The sequence below is a fragment of the Halichoeres trimaculatus genome, unplaced genomic scaffold (genome assembly GCF_033239565.1).
Source record: "Halichoeres trimaculatus isolate MK-OKI-2021-1 unplaced genomic scaffold, fHalTri1.1 fHalTri1_scaffold_2, whole genome shotgun sequence".
NCBI lineage: Eukaryota > Metazoa > Chordata > Actinopteri > Labriformes > Labridae > Halichoeres > Halichoeres trimaculatus.
In genome coordinates, this window is record NW_027437180.1 from 3,816,667 (window position 1) to 3,831,749 (window position 15,083).

The following is a 15,083-nucleotide window of genomic DNA, read 5'->3' on the forward strand; positions in this document are numbered from 1 at the left end:
GCTGAAGGATTTCACAATACCTTTTCAGGTAGATCTCTATGTCAGGGTCGGGGATTTTGCCAGTCCAGAATTTGACCACGATATGTGTGATATCCAACTCTAGAGCTGACTCTATCTCCCACTTCTTCCACAGAGGATCATTCCTTTTGGTGGAAACTATTTCCAGGAAGCGCCGAAGAGGAGCCTCTTCACAGAAAATGAGCTCAAAGTCTCTTTTGTTCGGCAGAACGATGAAAGAATAAATATCTTGTGCACTGATCCATGTTGTTTTGAATAAAAGTTCTTCAGCGACATAGTCTCTGGTGGGAACTTCTCCATCACCAACATATTTCAGTCTCACCCATAAATTTCCAAATCTGGAAGCATAAGGAGCAGGACGTGAAGGTGCCATAGAAGAAAATAGTAGAAAGAGGAGAGAGGAAATAATGATATTAAACACTTTTTCCTCCCTTGCCTCTTCCGCTCATGGTTGATGTAGTTTCGGTTTCAAGTCGAATATCTCTAACTGTCCATACACTAGCATCACTGCACCATCATTATTCATTGTGTGTGTGTGTGTGTGTGTGTGTGTGTGTGTGTGTGTGTGTGTGTGTGTGTGTGTGTGTGTGTGTGTGTGTGTGTGTGTGTGTGTGTGTGTGCGCCTCTAAGTTGTACATCACAAAGTTTTTTATCAGAATTAAAACTTTAAAACTTAAGAAAGTTTGTGGTAACTTTCAGTAGCACTTAAACCTGGAAGATTTTCAGTCGTCATGTTTATTGATCAGTGTTTGTGGTTCAGTCAGAGTCAAACATGAGAGACCAGACTCTCCTGGACCTGGACCCAGCTGTGTCTCCTTAAAGAGTGACAACTCTACGTGGAGACCTTCTGATTTCAGATCTGCAGAGATTTGTGTTGATGAAAGTGAGACCCTCAAAGTGAACTTCCCGTTGTGTGTGAAACATTTGGTCCTAGCTGTGGTCTGTGTTTTCTCTGTGAAGGTGAACATGTTTCAGTCTTTGTGTTTCTATCAGGATCCAACAGCAGTAAACAGGACGAGAGGCAGACAGGACTGGACTCAGCATGTCTCTTCATGTGTGTCCTGTGTTTGTAGGAGGATCCAGCAGATAGAGTCGATCATGTGTCAAACACTGTGTGTCATTCTTTTATACACACTGCATGATCTTGTGTTTGTTCCACAGAGTTCAGGGAACAGAGGCTCCTATTGGTCAGTCTTCCCAACAGCATCAAACACAGCTGGACTTCATATTGATGGTAGGTAAATGTACAAACACAGCTCCTACTGAGCCTCAGAGCACACACTTATCTGTTTGGAGCTTTCTGAATAGTTTCCTGGTAACACTGCAAACATCATCTCTGCCTGAATTCTCTTCACAATCTGTGTTTGGTCGATTGGATGAAGCTGCCCATTTCTAAGCAGCCCACACCCAGAGGTCAGAGGTCATGCTGGATGTTGATCTCACACAAACTCAGACTTTGGCAGCACGGTTCATTTCATAGAACTTGATTTGTAGAACACGGGACCATCCACAGACTAAGACCTGAAGAAGCTTTGTGCACTCTGCAGACCAGCACGCTTTCTGTCTGTCACACATGATCTGATCTTACCTTCCTCATGTTCAACCTGACATTTTCTTCCGTTCCAGCTGCTCCAGGAAAACATCATCAGCTTTGTAAAGAGTGAGCTGAAAAAGATCCAGAGAGTTCTGAGTCCAGATTACTCAGAATGCTTTGATGCTCTAGTATGATGAACACATTTGTGTCACATCTATGAGCTGTGACAAACTGTTCGCAACTGATGAACTGAAGAGATTTCAGAGAGGAAACAAATCAAATCCATCCTGATGTCTGAAAGTCTAAACTCATCAGACTAATTGTAGCTTCACATACTTCATTACATTTTGTTTTCTTCATTCAGGAACTGCTGCCGAGTGCAGATGTAAGCTGAAGTCTGGGCTGAAGGAGAGGTTTCAGTGTGTGTTTGAGGGGATCGCTAAAGCAGGAAACCCAACCCTTTTGAACCAGATCTACACAGAGCTCTACATCACAGAGGGAGGGACTGGACAGGTCAATGAGGAACATGAGGTCAGACAGATTGAAGCAGCATCCGGTACACCAGACAGAGCAGAAACAAGCATAAGACAAGTAGAGCTCTTTAAAGGCCCACCTGGAAGACAGGAACCAATCAGAAGAGTGCTGACAAAGGGAGTGGCTGGCATCGGGAAAACAGTCTTAACACAGAAGTTCATTCTGGACTGGGCTGAAGACAAAACCAACCAGGACATCCAGTTCACATTTCCATTCCCTTTCAGAGAGCTGAATGTGCTGAAAGAAAGAAAGTTCAGCTTGGTGGAACTGGTTCATCACTTCTTCCCTCAAACCAAAGAAGCAGGACTCTGCAGGTTTGAAGAGTTCCAGGTCCTGTTCATCTATGACGGTCTGGATGAGTGTCGACTTCCTCTGGACTTCCTCAACAACCAGGTCCTGACTGATGGTACAGAGTCCACCTCAGTGGATGTGCTGCTGACAAACCTCATCAGGGGGAACCTGCTTCCCTCTGCTCGCCTCTGGATAACCAAACGACCTGCAGCAGCCAATCAGATCCCTCCTGAGTGTGTTGACGTGGTGACAGAGGTCAGAGGGTTCAGTGACCCTCAGAAGGAGGAGTACTTCAGGAGGAGATTCAGAGATGGGGAGCAGGCCAGTACAATCATTTCCCACATCAACACATCCAGAAGCCTCCACATCATGTGCCACATCCCGGTCTTCTGCTGGATCACTGCTACAGTTCTGGAGGATCTGCTGAAGACCAGAGAGGGGGGACAGCTGCCCAGGACCCTGACTCAGATGTACATCTACTTCCTGGTGGTTCAGTCCAAAGTGAAGAGCATCAAGTATGATGGAGGAGCTGAGACTGATCCTCTCTGGAGTCCAGAGAACAGGGAGATGATGGAGTCTCTGGGAAAACTGGCTTTTGAGCAGCTGCAGAAAGGAAACCTGATCTTCTATGAATCAGACCTGACAGAGTGTGGCATGGACATCAGAGCAGCCTCTTGGTACTCAGGAGTGTTCACACAGATCTTTAGAGAGGAGAGAGGACTGTACCAGGATAAGGTGTTCTGCTTCATCCATCTGAGCGTTCAGGAGTTTCTGGCTGCTCTTCACGTCCATCTGACCTTCACCAAGTCTGGACTCAACCTAATGGAAGAAGAACAATCAACATCCCTGATCCCTGAGACCTTCAGAGACCAATCTGAACTGGAACACCTCCATCAGAGTGCTGTGGACAAGGCCCTACAGAGTCCAAACGGACACCTGGACCTGTTCTTGCGCTTCCTCCTGGGTCTCTCTCTGCAGACCAATCAGAGTTTCCTGAGAGGTCTGCTGACACAGACAGGAAGTGACTCACAGACCAGTCAGAAAACAGTTGAATACATCAAGAAGAAGATCAGTGAAGATGTGTCTGCAGAGAAAAGCATCAACCTGTTCCACTGTCTGAATGAACTGAATGATCGTTCTATAGAGGAGCAGATCCAACAGACCCTGAGATCAGGACGTCTGTCCACAGATCGACTGTCTCCTGCTCAGTGGTCAGCTCTGGCCTTCATCTTACTGTCCTCAGACAAAGATCTGGACGAGTGTGACCTGAAGAAATACTCTGCTTCAGAGGAGGCTCTTCTGAGGTTGCTGCCAGTGATCAGAGCTGCAAACAAAGCTGTGTGAGTGAATGAGTGAATGAGTGAATGAGTGAGACATTTGAAACAGAGATTATTCTGTTCATGACCCTGAAACTATCTGTTTGTTCTCTTTCCATGATCGTCTTCAGGCTGAGTGGATGTAACCTGTCAGGGAGAAGCTGTGAAGCTCTGTCCTCAGTCCTCAGTTCACAGTCCTCCAGGCTCAGAGACCTGGACCTGAGCCACAATGACCTGCAGGATTCAGGAGTGGCTACTTTGTCTGCCGGACTGAAGAGTCCACACTGCAAACTCGAAACTCTCAGGTCAGATCTTTGTGTGTCAAATATATAGTGATAATCAATCAATTTCTTCTTATTGCCTGATTCTTTTTCTAACCTCAGACTGTCAGGATGTCTGATCACACAGAGAGGCTGTGCTTCACTGGCCTCAGCTCTGAGCTCCAACCCCTCACACCTGAGAGAGCTGGACCTGAGCTACAATCATCCAGGAGACTCAGGAGTGGAGCAGCTTTCTGCACGACTTGAGGATCCCCTCTGCAGACTGGACACACTGAGGTAAAACCAGACAACAAGGTGCAAACACTGAATATGTTGGATAATTTTTAGAGTAATGATTGGATGTGAAGCAGGAAACACACAGAGCAGCAGAAGACCATCAATGCAGAAACAACCCTATGATTAATTTTCTATATCTAAAGTAATAATATAGAAATCCCAATTCTTCTTTTTCTCCAAGGAGCTCACCACTGTCAGAAAAAAAGTGACAGAGTGATGGGCATAGTTGGGTTTTGAGCTTGTTTCTCTGTCACAGGGACAAACTGAGGATCACTGCTTCATGTTGAGCAGCAGTTAGGACTCATGTTGGACAGAAAATCACTCTGACTGTGTTTCTTCTTCCAGGGTGGACCATGGTGGACAGCGGTGGTTAAAACCTGGTCTGAAGAAGTGTAAGTGTGGAATCAGTTTGACTCCTGATGAGCAAACAGCAGACTGTCAGCTAACAAAGAATGAAGCCTTCAGGTGTGTCTGATGATAAACTGCTACTGTGTTGTGTCTTTTCCTCTCCATCAGATTTCTGTGAACTGACTCTGGACTCAAACAGGGCTCACAGAGAGCTCAGACTGTCTGACAACAACAGGAAGGTGACACGTGTGGGAGAGGATCAGTCATATCCTGATCATCCAGACAGATTTGATCACTGTCATCAACTGCTGTGTAGAGATGGTCTGACTGGTCGCTGTTACTGGGAGGTGGAGTGGAAAGGATGGGTTAATATATCGGTGAGTTACAGAGGAATCAGAAAGAAAGGAGACAGTTATGACTGTATGTTTGGATATAATGATCAGTCTTGGAGTCTGAGCTGCTCTGATAAACGTTACTCTGTCCGTCATGGCTGCAAAGAAACATTCCTCCCTCTCTCCCCGTCCTCTGACTCTGGCAGAGTAGCAGTGTATGTGTACTGTCCAGCTGGCTCTCTGTCCTTCTACAGAGTCTCCTCTGACTCACTGATCCACCTCCACACCTTCAACAACAACACATTCACTGAACCTCTGTATCCTGGGTTTAGACTGTGGTTACCAGCTTCCTCAGTGAGTGTGTGTTCTGTGTGGGAGGGATAGATACAGTGATTACGTTTAGCCATAGGCGCAAATCCCGGGGGGACGCAGGGGTCATGTCCCCCCCTTCCATAAAGTTGTTGGCTGTGATAAGACAGACAGGTGACATGCTGACATCCTCGTCCTCTCATTTATGACACATTATTAAACTATCTAAGATGCCTCTAGAGCAATATTGTCTGGATTTATGAATTCATTAACGTAGGCCATTATTTATTTGAGTTCTATGTTCTATTCTAGATTCATTCATTTAAAGATAAAGTAGTTGTGACTTTGACTTAGATGTTTCAAATTATATTCTGACTGTTAATTTACACCCCTTATTGTCCTACAATTAAAATCAACATTTTTCCATTTATTTGGATATAAAATAATGAATATTGAGTTCATAGTCCTGTGGACGAGTCGCTTCCACATTCATGCCAACACATTTTTTATGAACTAAAGGAAAATTAAAACTAGGCTGATTATCCATAGTTGGTAGTTGTTCTCTCCTTGATCTATGTGTGTGTGTCAGTGTCTGTGTGTGTGTGTGTGTGTGTGTGTGTGTGTGTGTGTGTGTGTGTGTGTGTGTGTGTGTGTGTGTGTGTGTGTGTTTGTGTGTGTGTTTGTGTGTGCATGCAGCCAGGCATTTGAAATGGCAGAAAAAAGAAAATGTAATGACATTCGGTCATTTTTCAGTGCACCAAAACGCCAAGTAAGTAAAAAGATACTAATGATATTGAGGTTTTTTGAAAAGTATTCATATAGAGGAATGAGATGCTTATGGAGATGTTTTATAATGGTTTCATTAGGCACAGCAAAGTCAAAGTATAGAGCTGGGCACAGAGAGACAGAGCCAATCAAGCAGAGACACAGAGTCTCAGGTAAGTTTTTTTACTTTTGTGTAGTTTTATGAAGTAAGGAAAACTCTTATTTAGACTAACAATTGTATGTTGTGGGTAGTTGTGAGTTTGGAAAATTATGTTTCTATTTTAGGAAGCAGAATGCACAGACTCAGGGACAGTGGTGGAAGGTCTAAGTAGAGAGGGAAGGGGCACAGCAGGTCATGATGAGCAGCCCTCTACCAGCAGCTGCACAAGGACAGGGGACAAAAGTACAACAGGGAGCTCAGACCTCAGTGACTGCACAGAACCGTACCAACCACACCCACAATTTATAGAAACACAAACTCTTGCACACAAAACATTGACATTCCAGCAGAAATGGTTTCAGGATTTTCCATGGCTGCATTACAGTCCATCAGTTAAGGGAGTAGCATCATAAACTGAAGGATCAATTAAATACACTTTTATGTGACTTAATATATAACGTCTTCATTCCGACTGATTTTGTTTATACATTTGTAATATGAAAGTATATTGTATAAAGTGTGTAAAGGATAAAACTCATCAATAGAGGACTATGTGCATAATAAACATAAGCAACCAAAGTTTTATTTTGTGAGGACATTCCTGTTATGATGGGTGTCCTGCTGCAGGTTAGTGTGAATGAACACTTTGTGAACACATCATCACAGAAATAATCTCTGTAGTGGATGGAGGTGTCTCTTCAAAGAGCTTTAATTGAACTCACAGGAGTTTTACCTGATGCCATTCAGCACCTTGGACAGCAAAGGCAGCACTGCACTCCCAGAGGAGGAGGACACAGAGGGAGTGATGAAGGTAAATAACAAAATCAAAGAAACATTAAACCTGAGCTCTTACTGTGCACTCTTCACTATGTGTGACTTACTGTGTCAGTGTATGACAAAAAAAAAAAAAATGAACAGAAAGCAAAGAGAGAAACACAAACATGATGAAGCTGTGGAGCTGTGACTGAACAGAAATAACAGGGATTCCTCCTCCAGCAAACAGCAAACTGAAGCAGCATTAGTCGACGCTTTGACTAAGTCCTGGATTGAAAACTTATCTGATTCAGTCAGTGTGAGCTGGAAGGCAGGTATTGGGCATTTGAAAATAATCTGAAAATGTGAGGAGCAACTCTTCCCCCAGACACCTTAAGGTTAGTCTTTGCATCAATCTAGATATCGTCTCAGACAGAAAACATCACGTTGGTTTGAGGAAAAGTGATGCTTGTATGAATTTAAATGGTTTGATGTTTGAACTGATGCCACCACAATGCAGCAGCATTATGCTTCAGCCCAGAAACAGAACTGTGTGGAGCTGCTAAGAGCATTGGCTCACTGGGAGACTGTAGAACAGTAAGCCTCTGTTTTTCATACACAATTTGACAATCAGTGACATGTCCTCCATCATCAGTGCTCATAACACTTAATTGATTTGAACGAGTGTGACATTGGCATTCTGGATGATCTGAACAACGAGTATAATTGTAAATGGTTTAATGTCGGGAAGTATAATCGGATTGTAGGGATATCCACTATGGATCGGTGATGCTTTATATCCAGCAAAAATTGAAGAGGAATTCAGCTCTTTTGTTCGGTGTGGTGGCTCTTAAAAGAGCCTTTGTGTTGTTGTTATTGAGCTGCAGTCAGTCTAAGCTCTCTCTCCACGGATGCGGCGGGCCAGCTGGATGTCTTTGGGCATGATGGTGACTCTCTTGGCGTGGATGGCGCACAGGTTGGTGTCCTCGAACAGCCCCACCAGGTAAGCCTCGCTGGCCTCCTGCAGAACCATGACAGCAGAGCTCTGGAAGCGCAGGTCGGTCTTGAAGTCCTGAGCAATTTCTCGGATCAGGCGCTGGAAGGGCAGCTTGCGGATGAGCAGCTCGGTGGATTTCTGGTGGCGGCGGATCTCCCGGAGAGCCACGGTCCCGGGCCTGTAACGGTGAGGCTTCTTGACGCCGCCGGTTGCCGGGGCGCTCTTCCGGGCAGCCTTGGTGGCCAGCTGCTTCCTGGGGGCTTTGCCTCCGGTGGATTTCCGAGCGGTCTGCTTGGTTCTTGCCATGCTGTCTTCTTTCTCTGACTTGGAGAAAAATGTGGAGCAGAGAGGAGCCTTGCTGCTCTTAAAGCAGAGGAGCTGCTGTGAAACGTTAGTCACGTATTGTAAATCCAGATTCTATGAGTACAGGCGCAGCCCTTTAAAGCTATCGCTAGTGGGTTTTAGGCTTTACACGATCACAATTTTTGGGCCGATCACCGATCAGTGAGTTTGAATAAACCTATAACCGATCACCGATCCGATCACGTGAGGAGCAATATTTAAACTACTTGTTTATGTACATATATACTTATGTGCTGTTTCCTGAGTATCAATCTTGCCATGCCCCAATCTGACTGAGATACATGGGTTAAACATCAATGACCTCTGGAGGGCATTAAAGGACTGACAAGTTATGTTAAGTTCAGTCTAGACAATCAAAAATATAACCCAAGACAAAAATAATTAGCACAACTTATACTAATTAAATTGCTTTATTGTAATTAATTAATTTCCTGTACCAAGTAAATACTGCAAATTAAGGACAGTAATGCTGCCTCAAACATTCTGCAGCATATCAATTAAATTTACAGTCACAGACTGTAACTCTAGTGCAAATAGAACGAAGCAGCCTCAAAACATTCATATACATCCACGAAATTAACAGTTACACACTTGTGTAAATAAAAGGCAGTATTGCTGCCTCAAAACATTAATTAACAGTCCCACTTTTGCAAATAAAGGGCACTAGGGCAGTATTAGTAATGCTGCCTCAGAACACTGATACACAACTTAGTGATTAACATAAAGTTTGGGCTGACGTCTGAGCAGTGGCGGCTGGCCAATAGAGGGCGCAAGGGCGCCGCCCCACCGTCATTACCGTCAACATTACCTTGAAGCATGAGACATTAAAAAAGAAAAAGAAAAAGAATAATAAAATATAACGTTCTGAACTATACGTATAGAAATTATAAATTTAAATTTGCACAATGAATATTATATATTTTATGATGAGTAAAGTTGTTTCATTCATCTGCGTTGTCTGATTGGTGACGTGTTTCCACCCCGGGGCGCAGAAATCTTTGGCCATAGACCGTCGTTATAAGTTGTACATGCGCAGTGGCTCCTCTTCAATACAAGAGATAGGACCATGTCAGGGCGCACCTTTCCTGCGCCCAAAGCTGAATGCAGCTGGATTTGCATACCACCACCCTCCCGCTATGGAGCCGACGTCACAGCCGTCTACTATAAAGTGCGGTTGATTGACAGGACGAGTCGCGGGAGTAGGAGACGATCAAACGGAGCCGAAAGATGGAGAGAGAAAGCCTAAATAACACAGTTAAGTCGCTGATATCGTTACCTTTTGAGAGGAGATCGTATCAGGAGAAGGTGCATGTGAAAGAGCGGGGACCTGATCAGCCTAACATCACGATCATTCAGCAGTCCAAAGATAGAGGGAGGCAATACACCCGCTCTTTTTCCAGGACCTGGTTTTAGCAGCAAGGCTTGGCTAACGGCATGTAGGGAGGCTAACGCTTTATTCTGTTTTCTCTGCCTCCTTTTCCAAACGTCAGGATCTGACCCAGCATGGATAAAGACAGGTATTACTGATTTAAAGCACTTTTCAGAAAAGGCAAAGAGGCATGAATAAACTGGGATTCACATGGAAAATGCCCTGGGACTAGTTATGTTTGGAAAAATAAACATTTCATGTCAGCTTGATGAAGGCTAAAGATAGGGATCCGTAAACACAATGAAGAAGTTGACAAAAACAGGCACATCCTATCTAAAATAATAGACTGTAAATACACAGGTGCACCCTAGCACGTTTGCTTGCTTATTAGTATATGTCTGTTTTGGAGTCATAGCCCCCCCCTGGATAAAACACCACCAGCCGCCACTGCGTCTGAGGACCAAATGTCTGTAGTGAAACTGATAGAAGAATTGCCTTCCATCAGAATGCTCTCTACACGTGAATGGACATCTCTGTGTAGCTCACTCAGACCTGTCTCACCGCAATACGTGTGCCCTGGGAGGCGGTAGCGTGGATCAAATTAAGTTAGCAGCCGTTGAAATGCAGGGTTCTCCACAACATTAAACGGCAGGTCAGGCAGCACAATAAACTCCAGCAGCCTCCTTGTGCCACCCCTTTCCTTCTCACTGTCCCGACTATACAGACGAGCAGCACTGTCCAAAATGTTTTGCTTTAGCATCCGTTTTGGAGTTTGCTTTTCTTTTTCTTTCTCTGCGCTGCGTTTCTTGAACTCGACATGCTCCTCCGGATGTTTCTTTTCCAAGTGCCTGATTAAATTTGTCGTGTTGAAGTTTTTTGCCGATGTTCCCCCGCGAGGTACTGTAGCATTGCATATACCACAGATAGCTTGTGCTATGTCTGTTTCTGTCACTTTGAAAAACTTCCACACTTCCGACATCTTTGTTTGTGTCACCCAGATGTTGCTGAAGATTCAAAGTAAACTTTATTGTCCGTCACAGTACTCAAAACAGGAAGAGGCACGAGGATGAAAATGAAGTTTTTTTAATCATGAATCATTTGCTCTCGGATACAAACAAAAAAGCATGTGGATACTGTGAAACTAGTTTGGAGTAAATGAGACGGATTAAAAAAATTTCAACATGGCCATGACGTCATTGATTGATCGGTGAATAATGCCATGATGGCCGATCCTGATCATTACAAAAAATGCCAAATATCGGCCGATCCGATATAGCCGATATGATCGGTGTAAAGCCTAGGGGTTTACCCTCGCGCGTCAGTGCAGCACTGAAAAAACGTAGTCCACGCCCACCCACGTGATGGGCCTCCCGCGCTACCTGCCTATAAATGGCCCCGGGTTCATACAATCTGCTCCCGATAACAGCCTTTTTCTTCAGCTGATAAGGGGAACCAGTGAGGCCAATAGCTTAAAGGGCTGCGCCTATACTCATAGAATCTGGAGTTACAATACGTAACTAACGTTCTATTTCGTATAGGCTTCGCCCTTTAAGGCTATCGCTAGTGGGTTAAAGGCGAAGCAGGACGTAGTCAATGCCTCACTGGGTCCTCATCCGAAAAACCCAGCATCAAAGCTTCCAATAAACTCAGGTTTATATAAGCCGCTGTTACTTGGTTGTCTGTGTGGATCAGAACATGCTGCTTCTGTAGAACAGGAGCGAAATGCTGAACCACTTTCCACACTGTCAGAAGCTTCAACGCATTTATGTGGAGAGACATGAGAGCTGACCACTGTCCCCCCACAACCTGAGAGAGACACGTGCCCCCCACCCCGAGAGAGAAGCATCCGTGAACACAGAAACGTGACATGATGCCTTCCCTAACGGTAACCCCGACTTCAGGACTCGGGTCGTTCCAGTGATCCAAAACGGGAGACACTGAGGGGGAAACTAACACCATGCGTCTCCGCTGACGCACCGGGTCGATGCGCAGACGGATGAACCATCTCTGAAGCCGTCTCATGTGAAGTAATCCCAACGGTACTACCACATGAGCCGCTGACATCATGCCGAGCAGCCGCATAATAAAAATGCTGTCACCACCCTGCTGGGGACAACTCGTCTGAGGAGGGCTGTCAGAGTCTGCAACCTCTCCTGATATAGCCGCGCGCTCATTGTGGCTGAGTTCAGCTCCACTCCCAGATAAATAATCTGCTGAGACGGAAAAAGCGAGCTCTTTTCCAAATTGATAGCGAAGCAGCTTCGACAGGTGAAAAACCAACACCTGAGTCTGAGCTGCCGCCTCCTCCCTGGATCGAGCCAGTAAAAACAGGTCGTCCAGGTAAAAGGGAACTCTCATCCCTCTCCTGTGTAGTGGCTGCAGAGCTGCCTCCACACACTTGGAGAACGTGCGGGGAGCGAGAGAATAACCGAAGGAGAGACCATTGTACTGGTATTGGATCCCCTGAAATGAGAAACGCAGGAATTTCCTGGGTTTCAGAATAATAAAGACGTGAAAGTATGCGCCCTTCAGGTCCATTGTTCTCCTGGACGCATTCCAGTACTAGTTTTATCGTCAGCATGTGAAACGGACGCTGCATTATCACTGTGTTGAACAGTGACAGGTCCAGAATGGGTCTCATCCCTCCCGTTTTCTTGGGAACCAGGAAATAACGGGAGTAAAAACCCTGATTCTCCTCTCCCTGTTGGACTCTGGAGATGACATTTTTCAGCAGAAGCTCCTGCACCTCCTTCTGTAGAAACACACACTGATCCTGTGAGGACAGGTGTGTCTCCAGAATCTGCTGAACGGTGGGGGAGACGAAGCAAACTGCAGAGTATAACCCCTGGCGATCAGCCTGTCCATCTACCTGTCCAGCGAACATACGCGCCTCCACTCTGAGCAGCGCTCTGAGAGCGGCGAGCATGTTGCTGTGGCTTCTCCTCCGAGAGAGAGGTGAGCCAGCTTAAAACCCTCGCCGCCGCTGCCTGCGTCAGAGAAATCTGGGCTGCAGCACATGGGGGTCTCTTATTGAAAGGGCTGATCAGGCTTTTTTTCCACTGACTGAGAAGAGAGGGAAATAGGAGAAGCCAACCTGTACGCACGGAACAGAGAGTCTCTGTCCGCGGGCTCATGAATATTAAAATCGGTATCAGCAGAGGCAAACAGGGAGCGCTCCGTGTGTGAAGGAGCGGTGTGCTGCTTTGATGACTCGCGGTCGTGCTTCTCGTCAACTGGAGAGTTCACGGCAGCAGGCTTGCTCTGTGTGGGGGCTGTGTGATCACCGTCCGCTGCCGCATCAGCGGGCCGGACCAGAGGGAGGGAAGGGAAACAGCTCAATATGTGAGAATCGTGGGTGGCTCTGAAAAGAGCCGTTGGTTTTGGTGGCGTGTCCACACCATCTCTTTTCCCTTCTTTGCTGCACACAACCCCCGCAAGGAGTCATTGTCGCCTGCTCTGCTAACGTGGCGGCTCCGCAGGGGGATTGGGCCAGGAGCATGCCACCCGTCGATGTTTGGCACCACGCTGACGAGCTGGCTGTGCCGTGGCAAACGACAGATCTGGAGGAGGAGGTGGGGCAGGAGGCCGGGAGACTGAAGCCGTAGAAAACTGCGGACATCTTAGAGGTCTCTGAAGCTGGTCCCGGCGGTCCCGCCAGCGACCTGCTGCTCCATGCCTCTGGATCTTCTCCTCTTCCTCTGACGTCTTCTGCATGTGCTCAACAAGAGAATGCAGTTGTTGTCCGAACAGCGCGTCAGAGGAGATGGGGCCTTCCAGCAACTCCTTCTTCACTGGCTCGGGAATCGAGGTGGACAGGCCGAGCCACATGTTCCGGTGGATCTGGTGCTGCCAGGCCATGACACGGGCTGAAGCCACCGCTACAGAGGCGCAGAGCGGGATGATCGCGCTCGCTGCCTTGCTGAGCTCCTCAGCTCTCTCCGCCAGCTTCTCGGGCTCCGCTGCCATCTGCGTGATGGAATACGCCAGCAGGGTGATGTTGTTGGCTGCTGCTGATGCCTGGCTGGCACACTGGTGGGACCTGTCCGCGAAGCGGCCTGTCATCTGGTCCCGCGGAGAGGGAAGAGCCTGCAGCCTTCCCTCTCAGCAGCCACCAATCAGGTTCGGTCGAACCCCGAAGACAGCCGCCAGGCCCAGGTCCAGAGGAGGGACGGGCGGGAAGCCTTCGCCTGTGAGTCCCTCGGCCCTGGTGATGGGGGCATACGTTGCCACCGGTGTTTGAAGCTGCCCTGGCTCAGCCACAGCCCCGGTCTGATATGGAATGATAGCGGGGAAGCATGGCCAGGTGGGCTCGCGACGGGCTGTGTGTGCAGCTGCAAAACAGCCCGCCATCTCATCTGGTTCAGCCGGCATGGGTACTGCCGGCACGGAGAGCCCTTTATAAGCCGCCGCCCTCTCGATGATGCCGGGAAGCTCCTGGACGAGTGCTCCTATCACCGGCAGAGAGGTGGTCGAGGACAGGGGGACCCCAGCAAAGCCTGAGCGACCTCCCACGTGCTCGTCTTCAAAATCAGTCTCCTCCAGCTCCTCGAGGGCGGCTTCATCCGAACCCGGCGGAGGAGGTTGATGGCTTCCTCCAAACTGCAAGGGTCGGCGACGACGAAGTCATCTTCAGCGGCGTTGGTGAGAAAATCCACACGGCGCCGCTTCTCCTCCGGGTGCTTGCAATAAGGATGTCTATCCGGCAAAATCAGCACTTGCCCGGCGTGCTCCGGGCCAAGGCAGGACTCGCAGCGAGAATGCATGTCTTTGCTCATGATGTAGCCGGTCTGGCATTCCGGGCAGAGCCGGACCGACTCTGAAGACGCCATGCGTGCTGGAACTGAAGTTCTCCTCTTGCTGCTCATAACGGCTGAAGAAAAGAGGGAGCAGATTGTATGAACCCGCGGCTATTTATGGGCAGGTAGCGCGGGAGGCCCATCACGTGTGTGGGCGTGGACTAAGTTTTTTCAGTGCTGCGCTGACGCGCGAGGGCAAGCCCACTGGCAATAGCCTTAAAGGGCGAAGCCTATACGAAATAGAACCGTTGGTTCGTGCCGATAATAGAGTTTATTACTTTGAGCTGGTGTACTTGGTCACAGCCTTGGTCCCCTCGGACACGGCGTGCTTGGCCAGCTCACCGGGCAGCAGCAGGCGGACGGCGGTCTGGATCTCCCGCGACGTGATGGTGGAGCACTTGTTGTAGTGAGCCAGACGAGAGGCCTCACCGGCGATGCGCTCGAAGATGTCGCTGACGAACGAGTTCATGATGCCCATAGCTAGAGGAGATCCCGGTGTCGGGGTGGACCTGCTTCAGGACCTTGTAGACGTAGATGGCGTAGCTCTCCTTCCTGCTCCTCCTCCTCTTCTTGCCACTCTTGGTGGCTTTCGACACGGCTTTTTTGGAGCCCTTTTTGGGTGCTTTCACTTGGTCAGGCAT

The 15,083-nt window shown here is 47.6% G+C and overlaps 3 protein-coding genes across 3 annotated transcripts; 1 reads left to right on the forward strand and 2 right to left on the reverse strand.

Moving 5' to 3' along the window:
* The first annotated feature begins 790 nt into the window (after positions 1-790).
* On the forward strand, positions 791-5,314 carry LOC141810553 (NLR family CARD domain-containing protein 3-like). Its single transcript, XM_074698229.1, is given in 8 exon segments — positions 791-828; positions 1,180-1,252; positions 1,645-1,740; positions 1,808-3,717; positions 3,825-3,998; positions 4,077-4,250; positions 4,596-4,642; positions 4,767-5,314. Coding segments are annotated over 8 exon segments (3,060 nt in total).
* A 2,434-nt stretch (positions 5,315-7,748) lies between these two features.
* LOC141806301 (histone H3-like) lies at positions 7,749-8,220 on the reverse strand. The gene has a single exon (XM_074691745.1). The coding sequence runs from the start codon at positions 8,218-8,220 to the stop codon at positions 7,810-7,812; it is 411 nt and encodes a 136-aa protein (XP_074547846.1). The 3' UTR covers positions 7,749-7,809.
* Positions 8,221-14,716: 6,496 nt separating this feature from the next.
* Positions 14,717-15,083, reverse strand: LOC141806563 (histone H2B type 1-O-like). The gene is given in 2 exon segments (XM_074692154.1): positions 14,717-14,924; positions 14,926-15,083. Coding segments are annotated over 2 exon segments (366 nt in total).

What these genes read in the sequence shown, in the direction of transcription:
- LOC141806301 (XM_074691745.1), bottom strand. Translation starts at nt 8,220, where the DNA reads ATGGCAAGAACCAAGCAGACCGCTCGGAAATCCACCGGAGGCAAAGCC.